This window comes from Ceratotherium simum, chromosome 33, assembly GCF_057802395.1.
Source record: "Ceratotherium simum simum isolate JZ-2026a chromosome 33, ASM5780239v1, whole genome shotgun sequence".
In the NCBI taxonomy this organism is placed as follows: domain Eukaryota; kingdom Metazoa; phylum Chordata; class Mammalia; order Perissodactyla; family Rhinocerotidae; genus Ceratotherium; species Ceratotherium simum.
The window spans coordinates 4,261,238-4,285,869 of NC_141932.1; the positions used below are offsets into that span (position 1 = coordinate 4,261,238).

The window sequence follows — 24,632 nt, forward strand, 5'->3', positions numbered from 1 at the left end:
TTCTGCTCCTGTCTCTGTTCCATTAGCCACAGAAAATTGTCAAGTGGGGATTTCTCTCTTCCTCAGCCATCAGAAGTCTCTGGGTTTCCTCATCAAATTCATCTTTTTGCAACCTGGTATAATATACAAAAGGGGCTCTATTTAATTCATACCTCTTTCTTCTCTGCATCTCATCTTTCTCCCTCATTTCTTCCCTGGACGAGCCTAGGAGAACCTGGTGTTGCCTGCAAGAGGAAAGACCTACCTATCATATGCAGTGGTGTGCTGATAAATGTTTAACACCTGGCTCTCAAAAAAACCCTAAAAAGCCCTGATTTGTAGCGCTGCTCATTTCCATGGTGTAGATTCTCCAACCACGGCCGACTTGAAGCTGCCAACTTGATGTCACTGACCACGGCATTAGGAAGAGACACACACACACAGGTCTCACCAGCTGGTAGGAGCTGGTTCCAACACGTCACTGGACAGAACAAACGTCCTGTCTGGTAGAAAGCCCTGATTCCACCTAAACATTAGGGTTTGGGACAGAGCGGAAGCTGGGGAGAAAGACTGAAGCTATTTTTATTTTTAAAAAGATAAAATAGTACTAGCTGCCAGTATCTGAGTGCCTGGTCCCGGTCCTTTGATAAGGGTGTTACATGCAGGTTATATTGTACTAATCTTATGGGACCACCATTGTATATGTGTGTTTGGCCCATGGTTGACTGAAACGTCATGTGGTGCATGACTGTATAAATAATTGCCTATAATTATAAATATATAATAAATATGTGTATCATTATAATAAATTACACATATATATTATTTAATTGTATTAGATGTTTTACTAGCTTTTATAATTGTATTATAATTTTATAATATATAATTATAGATTACATTATATACTTAATTATGTACTATAATTATATAATATTTATGTCTATAATATCAATATAATTTATATTAAAATTTTATTTTAATATATAATAAACTTTAATATAAATATAATATATTAAGTATAATTATAATTTATCTTTCTAATTATACATCTTTAGGTATTATAATTATAATTTGTATTATAATAGTACCAAGTGCCACCATTTACGGGGCTCTCACCGTTCACCAGTTACTGTGCTGAAGAGGAGGTTTAACCATCTTTCACTCCTGCAATGATCCTGAGACAGGGAACATCCTTTGCACTTAAACACAATAAGATTAGATTGTCCTAGTTCCACACCTCGGGTCCCAGTCAGTCCCTCCTGATCCCTGAAGACTGTCCCCACGAGGGGAAGCGGCACTAGCTCACCCGAGAACCTGCAGGGGGCACTCCGGGTGTCTCAGGGCCTCACACAGGGCCACCACACCACTGTGGTCCAAGGCATTTCCATTCAGGTTCAATCTCCTCAGGGTTTTGCTGCTGGTGAGAGCAGAGGAGAGATCCTTGCAGCAGGCACCGGTTAACTTGCACGCATCCAGCCTGCAACAGAAGACACACGGTGAGAAGTGGCCCCATCCTCAGGGTAAAGAGGGCGGCACGTGGGTGGAATGTGAGCTGGACATTTAGCCAAGGCTCACCATCTAGCCTCCGAGCACAGTGTCTCACAGTCCAGTGTTTCTGGCGTCTGATTACTGCTGTGGGGTAGATTGTAACAGTGGCCACGATTGTCTGTTCTCTCTGAACCCATGCCCATGGCAATGTGACTTTGCAGCTCATTCCAGGAAGGGTTAGGGTCTGTTTCCCCACCCCCTGAATCTGGGCTGGCCGTGTGCCTTGCTTTGGCTAAGGTGACACAGTGGAAGCAAGGTTACGTGAGTTCTGAGCTCACATCTTGCACATTTCTTGATATCTTGAACCTCTGAAATGCTGATTGTGTCCTTCCAAAAATTCATATGTTGAGTCCTAACCCCTACTACCTCAAAATGTGACCATATTTGGAGATAAGGTCTTTACAGAGGCAATTAAGTTAAAGTGAGGGTATTAGGGTGGGCCCTAATCCAATAGGACAGGTGTCCTTATAAGAAGAGGCAATTAGGACACAGACACATACAGAGGGAAGACTTGTGAAGACAGAGAGAGAAGACGGCCATCTACAAGCCTAGGAGACAGGGCTCAGAAGAAACAAACCCTGCTGACACCTTGATCTCAGACTTCCAGCCTCCAAAACTGTGAGACAACAAATTTCTGTTATTTAAGCCACCTAGTCTATGGTACTTTGTTATGGCAGCTAGCAAACTGGTAACGCACGCTATGTCAACAAGGCCAGGCTAACCAGTTAGATATGAGAGACACGCGGTCCAGCCATCCCTGTCTTCCTCAGTTCACAGACAGTCAGTCAACCTCCAGACTTGATAGTGAGGCCCACCTGGACCAACCAATGCCCTAGGGAGCCACAGATTTCTGAGCACGCCCATTCGAGATCAGCTACACCTGGCCCAGACCAGCAGAGACAGCTAGCAATTGTCAGTGCTCACTGCTTTAAGCCTCTAAGTTTTGGAGTAGTTGATTATGCCATGACAGCTAATGGCTACATGCCCCTGATGGGGTTTTCATTTTTCTTTTTCTTTCTGTCCATCAGTCCTCCATCTTTTGCCACCCACAAAGACACAGTCACGACTTTGAGAATACCCACCCAAGATTCTCTAAGCGACAGTTGGTATGTGTCAGAGCTTCACATAACAGCTTCACACCAGCATCTTCTATATCATTGCACCCAATTTGCAGACTCGTCAGGTTTTGGTTGCTTGTGAGGACCAAGGCGAGCTCTCGACAGCCATGGGCGGTGATACAACATTTTAATAAACTGCAAGAGAACAGTAGCGGTACTCTCAGAGGTTACTACATTTTTGTTTGCTATCAGGAGAAGAAAGATGCAAAGCACTGTACTTTTATCATCCCTATGGATAGGTAATGGTCCCAGCATCATTTGCTGAAGGCCTGTCTTTTCCCTGCACCATCTGCGATACAATTGTCCACAATGCAACGTCCGAACACAGGTGGATGTGTCTGTTGGTGGGCTCAATATTCTGTGTCTTTGGTCTATTTGTTCATGCCTCTGAATTCTACACTGCTTTTAATTTTTAAAACTTTATAATGTCTTTCTATCTTTAGAGCAAGGCCTCTCACTTTAATTCTTCAGGTGTTTCTTAGGTATTCTTGGCCCTTTGCAAGTTCCATATACATTTTTAAATCTACTTTTCAAGTCCAACACAACACAACAAAACATTGCATTTTGATTGGAATTTCATTAAAACTAAAATGAAAAGTGGAGAGAATTGACTTTTAATACTTAGTATTTCAATCCTTGAATATGGGATTGCTTTCATTTTTCCCTCATTAGACTATCATTTGATGATATTCACTCAAATGTCTCACACATATTGTGTTAGCTTTATTCCCAGGTAATTTTTTAAAAAAATCTTTTTATTCTGGTAATTTCTTTTTGATGCTACTGTAAATGGTACTTTTATTTAATTCCATTAGTTTATTGCTTCTTGTTGGTCTATAGGAAATGTTTTTTGCATATTGTTTGTTTAAAGGAATCTTGTTGGACTCATTAATTCTGATAATTGAGCTACAGGTTAAAAAAAACTTCAATGTACACTATATCACCTGCATGGAATTGCGTGTTTCTTCCTTTCTAATTTTTAAGGATTACAGGTTTTATATTTTCTTTTTCTTGTTTTATTGCTCTTGCTACTATCTATAGGACAATGTAGATTACAAGTGATTATAGCCAGCATTCTAACCTTTTTTGATATTGAAGAGAAAGCTTTTATCTCTTCATAATTAAACAAATATTTCCTTTAGATTTTTTGAACATATTCCTTATCAGTTCAAGGAAGTTCCCAATGATTAATTTTCCAAGAGTTATTATAATAAGCGGATATTATTATTATAATATTATAATATAAAGTAGATAAAATTATAATATAAAGTAGATATTTTAATTCAAAGCCTTTTCTGTATTTTAGATGATAGTGATTTTTATTTTTAATTAGTTTGTATGGTCAATTACCTTGATATTTTTAATGCTAAAGCAACTTTACATTCTTAGGATAAACCCAACTTGGTCATATGTTAATTTTTAAAATACATTTCTGGATTCTATTTGCTTATATGCTGTTTAGTGTTTTTGCATTTCATGAACGACACTGGCCTATACTTTTTATTTCTTACATTTTTCTTATTGGTTTCTGGTATCAAGATTATGCTAGGCTCAAAAGACAGCAAGGAGTGTTTCTTACCTTTCCAATCTTGAAAGAATTTGTGTAAGACTGGCATTGTTTCTCCCTTGAGTATTTGGTATCAGTCACTGATGAAAACTTCTAAGCTTGGGGTTTTCCTTATGGAAAGATTTGACTACGGATTTAATTTCTTTAATGGTTTAGAACTATTTGCTTTTCTTTCTTAAGTTTGGCAACACATATCATTCTAGAAGCTTATTGAGTTTTGAAAAAAAATCTAAAATTTCAGGTTTATTGTGTAAAGTTGCTCATAGTATTCTCTTCAATATCTGAAGCATCTGTAGTAATGTTTCTTTTCACATTCTTGATAGAGAGCTGTGCTGTTCAATGGCAGCCGCCAACATTATGTGACCACTGGGCACTTGAAATGTAGCTTGTCTCAATCAAGATGTACTACAGTGTAAAACACACACCAGATTTTAAAGAGTACAAAAATGTACAATGTCTCATTAGTAATTTTTATATTGATTACATGTTGAAGTGATAATATTTGATATATAGTTAAATAAATTTTACTATTAAAATTAATTTCACCTGTTTATTTTCAGTTTTTAAAAATATGGCTACTAGAGGGGGCCAGCCCTGTGGCCAAGTGGTTAAGTTCACATACTCTGCTTTGGTGGCCTGGGTTCAGTTCCTGGGTGTGGACCTACACTACTCGTTGGCAGCCATGCTGTGATGGCCACCCACATACAAAAGAGAGGAAGATTTTCACAGATGTTAGCTCAGGGAGAATCTTCCTCAAGCAAAAATAGGAAGATGGGTGACAGATGTTAGCTCAGGACAAATCTTCCTTAGCGAAAAAAAAAAAAAAGAAAAAAGAAAAAATGTGGCTACTAGAAAGTTTACTGTTACACATGTGGCTTGCATTAGTCTTTTGGACAGCTCTAATACAAGGTATTGCTTAGTCTTTGTAAAGAACCGAATTTCACCCTCCTGATCCTTTATATGGTGTGTTTGTTTTGTTTCATTAATTTCTGCTCTCACTTTTATTTCCTTCCATCTTTCTCTGGGCTTATTTTGCTATTTAAAAATATTTCTTAAGATGGATACTTAGCTCATTATACTTCAGCTCTTCTTTTTCTAGTATATACACAGGCTTAAGCTTCATCCCTTCAGTTGGTGGTGAAGTCTATTCTTTCTTATTTCATTTCAATATATCTTCTAATTTCCATTATGATTTCTTCTTTGATTCATGGGTGATGTGTGGGAAGTAATTATGAACACCGCATAAGAATTAGGGTTCAGTTGCATAGGACAATTTAAAAAAAAGCATGGTCCAAATAATATACTTATCAAGAACACTTTTTGCCTCAAAGCTTATTTTGTCTGCTTAATGTAGCTGCATACACTTTCTTTTGGTTAGTATTTGTGTGGTATTTGTTTTCCATCCTTTCACTCTCACTATTTGTCTCATTTTTTTGAGGTGAAATGCATATAACATAAAATCAATCATTTTAGAGTGAATGCTTCAGTGGCCTTCAATCCGTTTACAATGTTGTGCAACCACAATCTCCTTATATTTTAATGTCACTTATAAACATTAATTTTAAAAAAAATCTGGTATGATAATCTTTGAGTTGAAACACTTGATCTTTTTATATTTAATACAGTTACTGATATATTTGATTTTAGATCTACACCTTGTTGTGTTTTATATTTTCTTATCTGCTCCTGTTTTTGTTCTTTCCTTTCTTGCTTTCTTTTGATGAAGTATTTTCATCATTCCATCTTCTCTCTTCTGCTGATTTGGGAGTCAGCAATACTTTCTGTTTCTCTTCCTCTAAGGTTCATAGAAGTTTCTATATGCATACTTAACCTGTCAACATCTCAAGTTAATCAATACCTTTACCTTCTTTTTGGACTTTAAAACACTAATTTATATTTTATGTTATTGCTGTTGTACATTTTAGTTTTTTTCCTTTACATCCTAAGGACAATATTATTTTCGTAAGTAGTCCATATTTTGCTTAGATTTATCTACCGATTCACCACTTTGTTTTACATCTTTTCCACGTGGAATTGTTTATCTTCTGTTTGAGGGACGTTCTTTACAACTGCCTTGAGTGACAATATGAACGAAGTGGGAAACTTAGTTTTTATTTTTTTGAAAATATGTTTTTATCCTCATTCCTGATGATTTTTGTTGGTTATAAAATTCGAGGACGGCAATTTCTCCCCAGCATATTGCAGATCTTATTGCACTGTCTTCGTGTTTTCATTGTTCCTCTTCGGCCGGCTCTTTCTGTCCTTTCTTTAAATATTATGTCTTCTCCCAGCCCCCAACCCCAGTGTAGATGTTGTAAGATTATTATCTTTATATCCAGTGCTTTGCAGGTTCCCCATTATTTATCCTACTGGGGACTAGTTTAGATGATTGAATATATAGATGTGAACCTTTCATCAGGAAAAGTTTTATGCATTACTTCTTAAAACTTTTTCTTTTTCTGGGATTCTCAATGTGTCAGAACACCTAACTCTATCCTCTAGGTCTCAATCTCTCTTCTCTATTTCACATCTCTGTCTCTCTTCATGCTGCCTTCTGGATAATTAGCACCTATCTTCTGTTTTACTAATTTTCTCTGTAATTATGTCTAATCTACTATTCAACCCATCTGTTACATTTCTGGTATTATAATTTCTAGATGCTTCATTTTATTCGTTTTCTCAATTTGCTGATTTTATTTTACACCTTTTTTTCCTAAGATATTTAAATGCATTCTTTTTTTTTTTTAAGCATAGTGAGCACAATGGTTTTATAGATAAGTCTGGTCACTCCAGTTTTTGAAGTTTGGTAGGTGTGTTTGTTTTGTCCTTGCTCATAGTGCTGTATTTCCTTGTGTTTTAGATTATTTTAACTGTGTGGTGTTTATTGACTTCAAAAGATCAACTTAGGGAGAAAATGAGGCCAAAGATCATGTTATCCTATTGTCTACCTCCAGAGAGGACGTACATTTGCTTTTTCCAGGTGTCTAGAGGCAATACTAGTTTAAGGGTCTTTTTTTTTTTTGTGAGGAAGATTGTCCCTGAGCTAACATCTGTGCTAATCTTCCTCTATTTTGTATGTGGGACGCTGCCACAGCATGGCTTGATAAGCAATATGTAGGTATGTGCCCGTGATCTGAACCCACGAACCCCGGGCGGGTGAAGCCGAGCGTGCAAACTTAACCACCAGGCTGGCCCCTAAGGTCATTTTATTTTTTAATTTCTTTTTTTTTTTTTTTTTGTGAGGAAGATTATCCCTGAGCTAATATCCAGTGCAACCCTCCTCTTTTTGCTGAGGAAGATAGGCCCTGGGCTAACATCTGCGCTCACCCTCCTCCACTTTATATGGGACGCTGCTACAGCACGGCTTGACAAGCGGTGCGTTGGTGCACGCCTGGGAACCAAACCTGCGAACCCCAGGCCGCCAAAGTGGAGCGTGCACACTTAACCGCTGAGCCACCGGGCCGGCCCCTAAGGCTACTTACTTACTTACTTATTTCTTTATTTATTTTGTGAGGAAGATCAGCCCTGAGCTAACATCTGATGCCAATCCTTTTCTTTTTGCTGAGGAAGACTGGCCCTGGGCTAACATCTGTGCCCATCTTCCTCTACTTTTTATGGGACACCGCCATAGCATGGCTTGACAAGCAGTGGGGCGGTGCGTGCCCGGGATGTGAACCTGTGAACCCTGGGCAGGGCCGCCACTGTGGAGTGCTTGCTCTTAACCACTGTGCCACTAGGCTGGCCCCAGGTTATTTTTAATAAATATATCTCTCAAGGACTTTTGGACAACTGCAAGTGGTCTACATTTAGTAGACTACTACTACATAGACTACTTCTGGCTCAGCTCCCAGATGCTTTTAGTATTTTTAAAATATATTGCATCTGATATTTTTAGTAGCTTTCAGTCCAAGGATTGAGCCAGATAACCTAACCCACCATTACGAGATCAAGAACACATCTGGCTCTTCTGTCACATTATTTAACACTCTCCAAGCAAGAAATCCAAAGTTCTAAACTCCGAAATTTCTTGGTGGATTAGGTAAAATAATTCTAATTCCACAAGTTTCTTGATTTTTCAGGAAAGAGACATTTGATGATGAAATGCTATCCCAGTTGGTAATTCCCAAACACCACCACCACCACCACAAGGTTACCCAAGTATTTCTCAATTTTATAACATGAGGGTAAGTCTTTTCATTATCTCCTTTCCCATTACTCTTACCGCCCTTATTCCTTCTTCAGGTATCCCTTGTTTCATTCACATTAATTCCCACATATATTATCAGTTCTCACATCCCCATGTTTAACTATTCTACCTGAAATTTCAGTTCTCCTTTTCCACCTGATGGAACTTATACACCTTGTAGAACAGATGCCAAACATCTAACCATAAAACCATCCCTCAGCCCCCAGTCATAATTCCTCTTTTTCTGTCCTTCTGTATACTCTGCTGAATGACTGTTTACAACACATTAAATCTGTGACATAAGAGTTAAGGTATACAAGTTTGTTTACCTCAACATCTCTACAAGAATCTGAATCAAGGAATTTTTACCTTTCATGTTCTGAGGTATAGACGCTACAACTTTCCTCAATTCTAGGTGCCTTCTCAGCCATCAACCCCCTGAAAAGGAGGCTTGGTGTTCAAAGTAAACCTCAAAGACACCTACCACAGCGACTGTAGTTGGCAGCTCGGCTGCTTCAAGGCCTCACAGAGAAGTTTCAGTTCTTCATATTTCAGGATATTTGCGCTGAGGTCCAGATGGACCAAGCTCTTGTTCCACAAAAGAGCTTCATAGAGGCTTTTCCAGCAGAGTTCACTGAGGTAGCAGTAACCTAACCTGTGGGGACAAATATATGGGAGAAAAGGAGGAACAGGGAAGAGGGAACTGACATGTCCAATAGCTTTGTAACAATGCGTTAAAGATCGTATTCATATAATCTTGTATACACAAAATCCTCAAGTGAGGCCACATACTTCCAGCTTATCTGAAAGTACCCCCTTTCCTTTCTTCTTACTCACATGATAGAGGGATTCAAAAATAAAACTGACAAAGTAATGGAGGAGGAAGAATATGGCACAACTAATTCTCTAGAAGGACTTAGAAAATTCTGGTTCTTTTTTTTTTTTTTTTTGGTGAGGAAGATCAGCCCTGAGCTAACATCCATGCTAATCCTCCTCTTTTTGCTGAAGAAGACCGGCTCTGAGCTAACATCTATTGCCAATCCTCCTTTTTTTTCCCCCTGAAGGCCCAGTAGATAGTTGTATGTCATAATTGCACATCCTTCTAGTTGCTGTATGTGGGACGCAGCCTCAGCATGGCCGGAGAATCAGTGTGTCAGTGCGCGCCCGGGATCCGAACCCGGGCCGCCAGTAGTGGAGCGCGCGCACTTAACCGCTAAGCCACGGGGCGGCCCTGGTTCTAATTCTATATCTGACACTGCTCTCTCATGTATTGGTGAAGTGTATTGGATTACCTTACACGTAAAATCCTCTTCAACTTTTTCAATTCTATTCCTTAAAATCATAATAAGTTCATGGCTTTTAAAGGGCTGCATGTTCACTTTGGAAAAATTCCAACGTACAGCAAAATACAAAGCGGGGGTCCAAAGCTGGTGATAACTGAACCAAATATGGCCTACAGACGTTTAAATTTTCTGGCACATTTATATGTTTAAGAATTAGTTGCCAACATTTGAACACCAATAAAGTTTTATACGAAATACAGATTTTTAACTTTTGCTGAAAATTGGGATATCTGGCAACATTCCCACACTGTAATACGATCAGCTAGGACGGAAGAGGAACTGCTTCCTGTAGATGGGACACATGATCTCCATTTCCACACAGACCCCACCCAGCTTGTGTCTTCCATTGATGTCAATTCTCTGCCACCTCTAGGCAGGTGTGTTTTTGATACCCAGTATAAAACTCAAGCCATTGAGGATCCCACAATTTTATAGCCTGATATCTTACAAGCCTATTTTCTCATTGTTATAAACTGTATTTAGAAATTAAGCCATATATACATATATTTAGCAACTTTTTTCAATTATAAAGTGAACCTCGATTTAAAAAACTATTTCATACCTTAGTGGATGTATAACATTAAATTATAATGAAAAAAATGCTTTAATGAACAATTACTCTATAACATTTCATATGACTTAAATATTTAGCTATTTTTTTTATTTTTTTTTTTAAAGATTTTATTTATTTTTTTCCCCAAAGCCCCAGTAGATAGTTGTATGTCACAGCTGCACATCCTTCCAGTTGTTGCATGTGGGACGCGGCCTCAGCATGGCGGGAGCAGCGGCGCGTCGGTGCGCACCCGGGATCCGAACCTGGGCCGCCAGTAGCGGAGCACGTGCACTTAACCGCTAAGCCATGGGGCTGGCCCAATATTTAGCTATTTTAAAATAATGTCTTATTTTACAAGACCCTGGCAAACATTGACAACTAAAACATAATTTGCTACTTAGCAAAGAAGATGTCATGCTCTTTAAATAAAAATAAAAAAAATGCAAGCTATTATACTTATTACTGTTAGGCTGGATATGCTTTCACTGTGAGTTATTTTACTTTTAGGGTTAAAGATCTAAATTTTAAACAAATTCATTAAGAATGTTTAGCTCATGTTTGTATGATCTTACTAAAGATTAATATAATATTGTATTAACTGCTTCCCAGTTATTAGGTTTTAATTGTGTTTTTATATCTAGGTATTGATTGCAATATAGGTAACTATTTCCATGTTGCCTTCTTGCAGTGACTTTCATGTCCTACTAATATATATTTCATTCTAATTTCTTTGGTTTTTATTGAAATACAATGGAAATACAGTATACTGCATTTTTACAGTTTATTGTATATTTAGAGCATGCAATTTATATGTGGACGTCCGTGAGACCATCACGAGTCAAGCTAGTTAACATACCCATCAACCCAAAAACTTCCTTCATGCCCCTTTGTCATCCCACCACCGTCCCTCCTGGGGACCCACCTACCCGTGTTTAGGAAACCACTGCTCTGCTTTATGTCTCTATAGATTAGTTTGCATTTTTTTTTGCATTTTATCATACAGCTTGTAGTCTTCTACCATAGATTCCATTGGATTTTCTACACAGAGGTCACATTGTCTAAGAATGAAGATAGTTTTACTTCATTCTTCCCAGCCTGGATTCTTTAGCTCTGCTCTGGGACACAGTTAAGTTACTTGACAACAGTTTGATCTGTTCGTGTCTTGCTTTTAAGCATTTTCAGCAAGACCAGAGTAGTGTTTAGTTTATATCTAATTATATCCCCCTCCTAAGGTGAGGCCACTCTGACTGTTCTACCTAACGCCTCATGAATTATGGGACAGAAACTATTACCCGGTCTGTGTGAGCAGTGGGCACAGCTGCTTCTAACCCTTTCAGATGGTTCTTCCCTTGGCTTCAGGCATTTCTCTCACGCACGTAATGTTCAGAACTCTGTTGAGTACTTGAGGGGGACGTTCTTTAGACTCCTAGCATTCTTTCTTCTCTTTGGTGTGCTGTCCTGGGACCTGCCACAAGCTCCCTAGACTCCCAACATCTCCTCAACTCAGGAAGTCTGCCAGAGTCCACTTGGGTTCTCCCTTCCTGAACTGTATCCTGGAAACTCTCCAGGTAGTAAGCTGGGGCACTTGTAAGACTCACCTTGTTTGATTCCCATCTCTCAGGAATCAGTGTCCTTCACTGCCTGATGTCCAGTGTCTTAAACTACTATTTAATTTACTTGGCTATTTTTGGTTATTTTAGGTAGGAGGTTAAATACAGTCCCTGTTCCTCCATTTTGGCTGGACTTGTACATCCTCTAATTTTCTTGATTTATTCTCAGAATACCTTTACTTTCACACATAGTTCAATTTTCAAAAATCCAGAAGTATAAACAGAGAAGCATTTCTCTCCCACCCTCTTCTCCCAGCCTCCCAGCTCTACGTCTCACAGGCAACCTATAATTTTTATATCTCCTCCAAGGATATTTGTGTATAAAAACCCAAATATACACAAATGCATATTTCCCACCACCTCCTTTTTATACAGGTACTGGCATGAGATGAAGATATTAGCGGAACAGTATTAATAGGTAATCAATTGACCCTATAACACATTAACTCATCTGTCCTTCTTCTGTGTTCTCCGTACCTAAAATTTGCTTCTAGGTTAGTCTATTCATTCATCCTATTACTGCAAGAGAAGCACACTCAGTATTAAATGAGGTCAACATGCCCATGGACTTCTTGCGGTGCTAATTTCAACAGCTACTGTCAGCAAGGACCGAGAGCTGGGAGTTTGCTCTACATGCTAGTAACAAGTAAAAGTTAGTAGGTAGTAAGGAAGTATCTGTGTGTGTTGTAGACCCTTTAATCCAGTCTAACATCTTTAGAAACCTAGTATGTGCTTGCAGGTGCTGAGTATGTGCTCTGTATAATCTTACTTAATTTTCATAAGACTTCTGGGACAGAATATTCCCCTCCCTCTGTTTACAGAGGAGCCAACCGAAGCTGAGAGACGTTAAGTAACTTGTTCAAGATGACAGTGTGTAAGTGGTAAACCCACAAGTGGAACTCAAGTCCTTCTGACTCTGAAGCCTACGCTTTAAAATCTCTGCTATGTTGCCTCCATCAATGGATAGATTTTAGTCCACAGGCCAAAGGTCAAGCTAACTGCTGCCACAGTCCTTCCTTGTGGACCCTCCCAATGTTCACTTACACCAAGACCTGCAGAGCGCAGTCTGGGTGGCACAAGGCCTTACACAGCAGGGGCACCCCTTTGTCCAAGTAGTTGTATGATACATTAAGAAGCTTCAGCTTCTTGCTGCTCTTTAGGACCCAGGCAAAGGCTTCACAGTCATCGGCTGAGAGGCAACAGTTTGCCAGCCTGCAGGAAAGAGAAAATTTTACATTCCATTGGTTTCTATTTCCCCGACTCATTCCTCTTGCTAATCCTATAAGAGTCAGGAAGAACCTATTTGTTCTGCTTGAGAACCTCCTTGATCCCCTGCCTCTGTTTTGATCCCCATGACCCATTCTCTAGACTTGAGACACATACAAACTCAGATATTATCTGTACATGCCTTAAACTTCCCCAGTACTTCTCAATGCACTTAGGGAGAAGCCCAAAATACATCATGTGGCCTACAAGGCCTCTTCCTCAATCCTTGTGTCCCAGCCACACTGGCTGTTTTCGGTTGCTTGACCCACATCAGGTATTATTCTTCAAGGTATTCATTCATACTTGCTGTTACCCGAAACTCATTACCCCCATCTCCTTTAACCCACTTAGAGTTTTTGCACTTGTTCACTCAGAGTGGAATGCTTTTTGCCTGGCCTTTGGTTAGATGGATCCTCATCATTCAGGTCTCTGCTCAAGTGATACCTCCTCAGAGGACCCTTCAACTGGAATCCTACAGGGTTCATGACTTGGTGTCTTGCTTGAGTTGGTTAGGGCTTCCAGTAATTATGGTTTTCTATTACTCTAGCCACTCTCCTTCCCTCTGGTTTCCACAAGAAGTATAAATTAGGCCCAGAGACAACAGAATAAAGATGTAAACAATTATGAGAGTTGTTAAGAAAGGAAAATGGAATTGGCAAGTCACCCAGTCCATGGCTCCTCACGTTTCTCCAAAGACAATTCTGTGGCAGTGCATAGTTTTAAAGCTGCTTCTAGCTTTAAGATATTATTTTCAAGGAGTAAAAAAATAGAGTTTACTTACTTCACATCACATATAAAAATTAACTCAAAATGGATCATAGATCTAAATATAAGTGCTAAAACAACTTAAAACTCTTAGAAGAAAACAGAGGAGTAAATTTTCATGACCTTGGGTTAGACAATAGTTTCTTAGATATGACACTGAAAGCATAAGAGACAAGAAAAAAGTAATTTGCACTTGATCAAAATTAAAAACTTTTGTGTTTTAAAGGACGTTACTAAGAAGATGAAAAGAATTTACAGAATGGGAGAAAATAAATACATGATAATCATATATCTTGTATATCATATAACTTGTATCCAGAATACGTTACAAGTCAACATATACTTACAACTTGACAAAAAACCAACAAACCAATTAAAAATGTGCAAAAGACTTGAATAGACATTTCTCCAAAGATGAAATAAAAATGGCCAAAAAGCACATGAAAAGATGCTCAACATCATTAGTCGTTCATAAAATGCAAACCAAAACCACAACGAGGTGCCACATCAAACTCACTAGGATGAATATAATAAAAACATGGAAAATAAGTATTGGTGAGGATATGGAGAAATTAGAACCCTCGTACATTTCTGGTGGGAATGTAAAGTGGTTCAGCCACTGTGGAAAACAGTTTGGTGGATCCTCCAAAAGTTAAACATAGAATTACTACGTTACACAGCAGCTCCACTCCTAAGTATATACCCCAAAGAATTGAAAATAGGTGTTTAAAACATTAACATTCATAACAGTACTAGTCACAAGAGCCAAAACCTGGAAGCAACCCAAATGTTCATCAACAGATGAAGGGATAAACAAAATGTGGTATATCCACACAACAGGATATTACTCAGCCATAAAAAGAAATGAAGTACTGATACACAGTACAATTTAGATGAACCTTGAAAACATTTTACTAGCTGAAAGAAGCCACTCACAAAAGAGCACATATTGTATGATTCAATTTATGCGAGATATCCAGAACAGGTAAATCCATTGAGACTGAAAGTATATTAGTGGTTGCCAGGGTGACAAGGGAAGGGGTAGCGAGTGCTAATGGGTATGGGGTTTCTTTTTGAGGTGATGAAAACATTCTAAAATTCGATAGTCATGATGGTTGCACATCATTGTGAATATATACCAAGACCACCAAATTGTATGCTCTAAAAGGGTGAATTTAGTATGTGGATTATATCTTAATGAAGCTATTATTAAGAAATGGGTTTGGGTCGTTGTGTGTTTGGTTAATGGGAGCCCAGAGAATGACAGAGTTGAATGGAGAAGTATTTGAATATGTGGGTATTAAAGAAAGTAAATAGAGGATAAGTATTAGAGGGAATCCTTACTTGATTGAAAAAAAGTCTAGAAGTGTAACATACACACAGAAAAGTGCACAAATGCTAAGAGTTGGCCAATGAATTGTTATGAATTAAATGCACATGTGTTACCAGTATCTAGGTCAAGAGACAGAGCATATCCATCACCTCCTGTCACTATCCTAACCTCTAATACCAGTCTTGCCCATCTTTGAACTTTTTATAAATACAATCAGGTGATACACTCTTAAGCTTGGCTCATTTCCATCAACAATGTTTGTGAGATTCATTGAAATTGTTGCATACGGTTGTAAATCATTCATTCTCAGGGATTGAGAACATAACCACGGGTCTCTTATCTAAGTTATTCTTAGCAGGTATTTCCATTTTTTCAGGTATTATGAATACTTGTCATGAATGTCTCAGTTCTTATCTTCAGCAAACTTATGCATGCAACTCTGTCGAATGTACACCTAAAAGTGGAACTTCTAGGTTATACAGAATGCCAGAACCTATGAAAGCTGAATATAGGCTAATTGTTTTCCAAAGTAGTTGTACCAGTTTAGAAACTTTAACTCCCATATTCTATACTCAAGTTTACAGGAGGTTAACTTTGCATATGAATAATAGAAAAGAGGACTAAAGTGGACATATAAAAAATATGTACAGTCCTCTCTGGAAGCAGATCAGTGAGGATGGTGAACACAGAGACTTACAGCAGTTCTTCTACATTGCATGTTGGATTGCTCAACGCGTTACAGAGCAACTTCACATCCTTACGGGAGAGGGTTGTGCCACTGAGGTTCAGGTATTTCAAATCTGGGCTATGTGTAAGCACCTCAAAGAAAAACCAGCTCTCAGCATAGAAGGAAACATTATTCATCCTGCAAAAATAAAGAAAATTTTGGATAGGTTTCATCCAACAAAACCTTAGAACACTGCCTGAGCACCTGTCTCAATTGTCTCCTGTGACCTGTAATTAACTGATAATCTAATTTCACAAACCATTTATATGTAGCTCAGTGGTTCTCAATTTGCCAACTTGTCCCTGTGGGGGCATAATCACCCGAGGTCTGGAGATATTTTTGGTTGTCACACTGGGGGGGTGTGCTACTGGCAACTAGTGGGTAGGGGTCAGGCATGCTGCTAAACATATACAATGGACAGGACAGTGCCCCACCATGAAGAATTATCCAACCCATAATGTCAATAGTACTGAGGCTGAGATACCCTGGTGTAATACTATCCAGTGTTACAAACTCTCAAATTTGAGTGGATTAACACAAAGTTTATTTTTGTCTCATGTAATGGTTCAATGCATGTGTTACTTACTGTTGTGGGGGGTGGTTTTCCTTTAAGACAGTGGTTCTTTACCTTGGCTGTACATTGAAATCACATGGGGATATTCTAATAAATTGGTTTGGGGGCTTGACCTGGGATTGAAGAACTTTTTTAAAGGTCCTCAGATGATTTTAATGTGCAGACAATACAAGAAGTCACTGCTTTACATCCTTGCTTCTCAAAGTGTGGTGCCTGGACAAGCCACATCAGCATCACCTGAGAACTTGTTAGAAATGCAGAATCTTATGCTCTACCCCAGAACTACTGAAGCAGGATTTGCATTCTAATGACATTCAAGTGTGAAAAACACTTCTCTATGAAATCACAGACCCAGGTTCCCTCTGTCTTGTGACTTTACCATTCACAGCAAATGAGGAATGCATACGTAGAGATGCCAGTTTCTTCCATAAGGGCTTTGGTATAGAAGTGACACTTCTGCTCACATTTTATTGCCAAGAGAGAGTCACATACCCATACTTAGATGCCAGGGAGCCTTGGATGTGAAGCCCTTGGCTGGGAGACACCACCACACCACAACAGGGGGAACACACTTTGGTGGAGGGGCACCTAACCATCTTTGTCACACCAATTCTCAGATGAATATTGCTCTTGTATATTCTTCCCTCTCTCTGGAGCTCTACATCATGTCAGAGGATATTCTAAAATCCTTGACTAGGACAACTTTCCAGACAACCAGAGTCTCAGCTTCTCTCTCATTTCTTTCATATCCACCTCACTGAGAAATATCCATACATTTTATGGTGGGGAAACAGAAACTAACGAAGCCACACTTGACCATCTGTTCCTAAAGGTCAGGACCATAACTCTCAACCTCATTTTATTCTTGGGATTTAGTACAAAGTCTGACACCCAATTGGCCCTCAAATATTGATTGACAGAATGTTCCTCAAACATTTAAGGAAGTGGTAGGTGCGGTAGCCACCAGCAGAAGCTCTGCAAATGATCAGCTCTGAGTTCAGAACCCAGCTTTGCCCTTATTGCTTTATGACCTTGAGAAACTCACTTTAATGAGTACGGGAAAAGATGACACAGCAAGAGAAATGGGCATGTGAAACTCTGCTTGAGATTGCAATTTGCCTCTGCAGTTGGCCTCGCCTAAAAGCTAGAGGTGAGACGAATTTATCTCTATGATAGACTCAATTCAGATGGATTTCCAACTTACCAAAGCTTTTGAAGATGACAGCTGGGATGCCTCAGCTGATTACACAAAGTCACGAAGGCTGACTCATTGAGGGTGCTGTCACTCACTTGGAGTTCTGTGAGGTTCTCATTCGTAGTGAGCACAGAGCAGACATGATGCCAAGAGATGAAATTGTAATTTGACCTGTAAGGAAGGAGAAAGGAAAGGCTTTCCATGGGAAAATAGTCAACCCAGCCATTCATAACATACAAGCATAATAAATTTTCTCCTGAACATGAGACATCGGATTCAGACTTACAATTAGTCAAGGAGGATAAGGTCCATCAGGTAAGTTCATCTTTGTGATTCTCAACCAGGGGCAATGTTGTCCCCTTCTCCCAGGGGACATTGGACAGTATCTGGAGAAATTTTTTGTTGCCACAACTTGGGGGAGAGGGGCTACTAGCATCTAGTGGGTAGAGACTGGGGATGCTGCTAAACATCCTACAATGCACAGGACAGCCCCCCACAACAAAGAATGATCCAACCCAAATTGTCAATAGTGCCAAGGTTGCGAAACCTTGCCTTCTATGCAGGCAGTTTTACAGTGAAAAGTGAGGCAGCACAGCATAGCTGTTAAGTCAGTCTTTAGGAAGATTGCCTAGGCTCAAACTGAGCCTTCACCACTTCTTTTTTTTGTTTGTTTGTGTTTTCCCTGCTTATATCTTTTTTTTAAAATTTTTTGTTTATTGCAGTAACATTGGTTTATAACATTGTATGAATTTCAGGTGTACATCATTATACTTCTATTTCTGCATAGATTACATCATGTTCACCACCCAAATACTAATTACAACCCATCACCACACACCTGTGCCCAATTATCCCTTTCACCCTCCTCCCTCCCCCCATTCCCCTCTGGTAACCACCAATCCAATCTCTGTCTCTATGTGTTTGTTTATTCTTGTTGTTATCTACTACTTAATGAAGGAAATCATATGGTATTTGACCTTCTCCCTCTGACCTATTTCCTGGGCAGCTTACATGATCTCTTTGCCCCGGTCACCTCACCTGTAACATGATAATAATAGAATCTGCCTCATATGATTTTTATGAGTATTAGGTGAGTTAAAATTTGTAAGAATTTTAGAATTATTTTTCAAAGGTAATTTGTAGCTGGGAAGTCAAGAAAGAATCTGAATGTGGTCTTATGGGAATGATACAAATTAATAAGTATCTATCAGCTAATATTTGAGAAGTGTAGGAAACACACTTCACATGGATTCTCACATTCAATCTTCACAACACCCCACAACGTGGTAGATAACATTATTGCCCTTTTTACAATGAGGGAACTTCAATGAACAAAGGGAAAATCCCATGGGCAAAGTCACCGAGTCCATAAAGAGTCAAGCCAGGACTTGATCTGAGGTCCATTTGACAGAAAAGGTGAGATCCTAACCATGATCCTATATTAAAAACTCCATCAGCAAAACCTACTTGGGAATAAGGACAGATGCTGAAAAGGTGATAGAAAGAAAGTCATTGGATGGACTCACATGGGGCTGTTTACATTCTCTTCTTTAAAGACATTTTGGATGGAAAACCAAAGTTTCCTCAAGTGAGAACAGTATTTTAAGCAGTAGGCAGAAGTCGCCAAATCCGCGTTGTCAACGATAGAAAATTTAATGTCTTGGAAGATGTCCATTGCCCACCTTACAAAGGCTTCATTCTGCATCTCAAACAGACAGTAACATAATGCCAAGAAATCTACCTGTCCTCGAAGATGTTCACTCTCACCTATGCTCTGTATGTACTGGTGAAATTTCTGCTGTATCTCCTGGGCCAGGTGGAAGCCGAAAAATGCATCCAGCTTTTGTTGTTCCTTTTTGTTTAAAAGGCCAAACATGAAGCACCCCAAATAAATCCAGTGTACCTTTACTTTCTTTAAATAGGTAAATAGTAGTGTCTCTGTACATCCAACAGCTGGGTTCGGATGGTCGGTGTGGCTCTTCAGAAAATAGAACATGGCGGCACAGAATTCCTGGACGCACACATGGATGAACAGGTATGAGTTCTCATTCTCCCTGGACTTCTGAAGAGCCTTGATGTCCAGCAATGTGGGGATGTCAGAATCAACTAACCCATTTCTCCTAAGATCCTCTTCACTAAATACAAATGTGTCGGTCCACATGCCCTCTGTAGCCAGGGAACACAAGCCCTTCAACTGGCTTTGGCTTTGCTGATCTGGACAACTAGCGCCCTTGGGTGTGAACAAGTTAAAGATGAAAGAGGTATATAGAGAGGTGGTACGTCGGCAGGTCAGCGCCAGATCTTTCCCCCTTTCCATCTCCTGCTTCAGACAAGTACACACAATCCAGCAAAGGATGGGGATTTGGCACATGCAAAACAGTTGTTCATTTTCTCTCACAAAACTGAAGGCTTCCAGGGCCCTATTCCTATCTTGAAATATACAGCAGAAGTACTGCTTCCTCTCACTGTCACTGAATCCCAGGAATCTTCTAATTTCTGGGCACACCAACCTATCCTCAATTTCCTGTGGGTATCCAGGTGCAGCTGCGATGAGCAGTGAGGACTCGGGGAGCATTTTCTTCCTCAGCAAACTACTCAGGAGCACGTGTATTGGCCGCTGCTCCATCCAGTCGCTGCACAGATCTGACTCAGGTTCACTGAGGTCGTGTTTCAGTTCTTCAAAGCTATCAACGATGAACAAGAGTCTCTCTGGTTGGGACATGATCTCTGTTAGTGGAGCGTGGGAATCGGACCAGTCTCTAGAAATCAACGCAGCCAAGCTGGTCTCTGCCAACTGCTTCATTTCCCGGCAGCAGAAGTAGAAAACATAAGAGAACCTGTCCTGATAGAGGCTGCCTTCTGCCCAGGCCAACATCACCTTTATCAGAAATGTTGTCTTCCCGAGCCCTTGTATTCCTTTCAAGACCACCGTCCGTGGCTGTTCCCTGGTTTCCTTAGGAGCAAAAAGACGTTCCAAAGACTCACATTCTTTTGGGGTGGCTTTCTGGTCAAAGTAATCATGGATCCTAGTGATAGATTCTCTGAACCACATATTACTGAATTTCTCCTTAATGTAAGCTTGATATGTCTTGGTGTATCCTGAGTCAGCGAGAATAAGAGAAGAAAAAAAACACACACAACACATCCAAGTTAAACACTCAGATATGTATACATTTTGACCCTGCAATTTTTTTTCCCTCAGAATGTATATTCTCAGGGATCTGCAACTGTGGCCCACAGGCCAAAGCTGGACAACAGCCTGTTTTGTAAATAAAATTTCATTGGAACACAGTCATGCTGTTCATTTAGTGTTGTCTACAGCTGCCTTCCCACTACAATGGTGAGACGAGTAGTTGTGATGGAGACTGTATGGCCCGCAAAGTATAAACTCTATGGCACTCTAGAGAAAAAGTCAGCCAAACTCTGCTCTAGATACACACACACACACACACACACACACACACACACACACACACAGCTATTCAGTGCTGCTATTATAGCAAACACTGGAAAAGAACTATATGGCTATATCAATAAGCTAAATAACTTATGGAACCATAGAACATTATGCAGATATTAAAAGTATGGAATCATCTTTATGTGGAAAAAGAACAAGACAGTGTCTCTAGTATGTACCCATTTATGTATATAAGGGATTTTCTGTGTATGGAATTTACCTGAAGGACCTGACACAGGCAATTACTTCTAGGATGGAAACTGGATGCAGTAGATATGATAGGGTGATGCCTAGTATTTGTTCTAACTTATTCTAGCGAGTACACTTAAGAGCAGAATGCTAAAAACAAACAAACATAGAAACAACTACACTTCCCAGAATCCCTTACCACTAAGATTGCAGGTACAGGTTAAGTTTTGCAATTTACATGGGTTCTTATGACACTGGAAGGTGGAGGTGGAGTGGAGTCCATCTTCTGATGCTCGAATAGTTTTGCTGCCAGTTATTGTGAACGTGGAGACACGGGACTTGTCTGTAATTCCATTCCAGTCTCCAACGCTATTGTCATGGTTTTCAAGAAGCAGCTGCACCAGTGAGCTTCCTAACCTCTGAACCGTAGCTACAGCGGTGTATTTTTATAGTCATACCTCCGACAGTGGCCTTCCTATCATTCACCTTCCTTGTTGCAATAAAGGTAGCAGGTCCCCAGTGGTACAGTTCTTGGGGTGATTTCTGGAGCACCAGCCTGGACCTCAATCTTTTAGCTCTTCCAGAAGTTTTGGAAATGCCAAACTCCCTTATAAAATTGTGTTTTCTTTAAATAACCTGTGTGATCTTTGTTTTCTGCAAGTGAATGCTGGCTGATGGACCAGTGATCTGGGGTTCTGTTATAGGAGGGAAGTTTTCATTCTACCCCTGCATAATTCTCATTGGGTTTGATTGAACATAGGTTAAGGGCTATAATCTAGCATCCATAGACAGCTACGTGTAAACAGTTGGTAATACTGTATCAAACCCAAGGGAGAACAGTGTATTCTCCCAATCTCTCAGTCCCCTGAAGTTCTCAGCTGCTAACGATGCCACTTGATGTTGGTTAGGATCCCACTAGCTTCTTAAACTCAGTAAGCTATTTTCCCATCATCCAGTGGTTTTCTACTTTCCTGGTCTTCTCACCTATTCTGGAGATTTGGGTTACTTGTTTGGTTGCTCACTAAGGGGAATTAAATGGGTATGCAACCTCAACTGGACTATGAAAGGAGGCAAAGGCACAAGTCCCCGTGGGGAAGATCCATCTTCAGACTTGCTTAGCTCACTTTAGCAACACCCTTTGTTATACTGTGTTTGCCATGTGCAAGGAATGTTCTGCTTCATATAGAGTACTTTTGACAAATGAAAAACAGTGACAAAACTCAGCATATTAGAACACCTGAGAGATTTTGTAAAAAGAACTCTGAGCTTCAAGTTCAATGAACTGTCTTGAAGCCTGGTACCTACTTGTCCTAGTTACATGATCTGGGGAAGGAAACAATCTCCCTGAGCTTCAGGTTTCTCAGTTGTAAATGAAGGTAAGACTGAGCTATCTAGTACTATAGGGATATTGTGAAGGTCACAGGTTGTAGGAGATCATGCATGAGGGAGCATAACACACAGTGTGAAAGGATATGGAATATGAGGAAGCTGTGGGGAAAGGTTCAATTTGGAAAGGGATGATGATATCTCCTACAGTTGAGAATGATGATATCATCAACTAAATCATCCCCACCTACCTATGAGCACTATCATGTATTACAAACCTAATTCTCTACTAGGTTCTACTAGAAATAACATTCATAATGACCATAATGATGCAACTAGGTAGTGGATTTGCCTTTTTATGAACAGGGTTCTGAGAGGCTGACATATTTCATCAGGGCCATGCAAATAAGCATCATTAGGATTCTGATCATTACCTGCCTTCAAAATCTATCAGCCCCGTCTGCTATACCAAGCCAAATTCTATTTAAAGGCCAATTCTGCAAAATACATTTGAATGATTCTTTCAACATGTCCTATGTCCAACAATAATGTTCAGTGACCTGGATTAGAAAAGATCACATTTCTGGTGAGGTTTGACGCTCAACGCTCGCTCTAGAAAAAATTTTTACTAGAGAAGGAAAGCTAGGAGAAACACACAAAGGGGAAATGCAAAATCCCCTGAAATACTTCCAAGAAGAAAAGAAAAAAACAAGTTAAATGCTCCAAGCCAAGGTACTTCAGGACGGCATCACGGAAGAAGAAAGCTTGAAAATTGTTAGGACAGAAAAGCTATTTACAATTTCATTAACAATGACAAAAGCACTACCAAATTCTTGATTTTAGTGTATATGATTCAGGCTACTAAACACACTTGTTTATACATTTTTTAGATCACAAATTGATTCATATTGAGTATATATTTTTAATACCTTTGTCCCCTACTGAAAAATGTGGTAAATTTCAGGTCTTCTTTCTGTGCGAAGGGAATGTTAAGTTCTGTGCTATCCAATATGGTAGCCACTAGCTACATGGAGCTATTTGGCAATGGCAATGTGGCTAGTGTGACTGAGGAACTAATTTTTTAATTTGATTTAAAATAATTTAAATGTTAATAGCCACATGTGGCCAGTGGCTACCATATTGGACAGAGCATCATCTATATGCTTCTAGTACAGGGTTGCTCAATCTTAACACTACTGACATTTTAGACTGGATAATTCTTTGTGGTGACGGACTGTCTTGAGCATCTAGGATGTTTAATGTTTAGTAGCATCCCTGGCCTCTAACAACTACATGCAAGTAGTACCCTCCCCCACCCTGCCCAACGGAGACAACAAAAAATGTCTATAAACATGGCCAAAAATGTCTCTTAGAGGGCAAAAATCACTCCTGATTGAGAAACACTGCCAAGATTAACCTAACACACAATTTCAATGTGATCTTGAAAATCAACGATCATGGAAGAATATGGAGATAACATTTCAGAAGAAATGAACATTGTCCTGTAGTACATTCTGGCCCTGTTGTAGACAGGCATAGAGACCATTTATCAAAATTATGACATGTTCCTCATTTTAAGAAAATTTGTCCCATCCCACAATCCCCGACTCTCTCACCTGTAATCTCTTTCTTGGCTTTCTCACAGAGATCCTTTCTATTGATCTTGTGAAAGATGCTGAAGGTCACATTCCATGCTTGTTGTTCCTCATAATGTTTGACCAATAGGTTTGCAAGATTTTCCCGCGTCACCTTCCTTACTTCAGCCCAGGGAATTTGCTTGAGTCCAAGTTGCAGAGGCTCCTGTTTGAGGAGCTCCTTAAACTTTCTGAACTCATCCTTTTTGAGCTCCCCCAGGTACCACAGAAGGCCAAAATCAGAAAAGAAAGATGATGCCAT

The 24,632-nt window shown here is 39.6% G+C and overlaps 1 protein-coding gene across 1 annotated transcript; it reads right to left on the reverse strand.

Annotated features, from left to right (window-relative positions):
* On the reverse strand, nt 1–24,632 carry NLRP4 (NLR family pyrin domain containing 4). Its single transcript, XM_004439207.2, has 9 exons — nt 24,353–24,632; nt 19,291–20,863; nt 17,774–17,935; nt 15,966–16,133; nt 12,949–13,116; nt 8,883–9,053; nt 2,610–2,780; nt 1,286–1,456; nt 1–113 (listed from the first exon to the last, which is right to left on the reverse strand). The coding sequence occupies exons 1-9, from the start codon at nt 24,630–24,632 to the stop codon at nt 23–25; spliced, it is 2,955 nt and encodes a 984-aa protein (XP_004439264.1). The 3' UTR covers nt 1–22.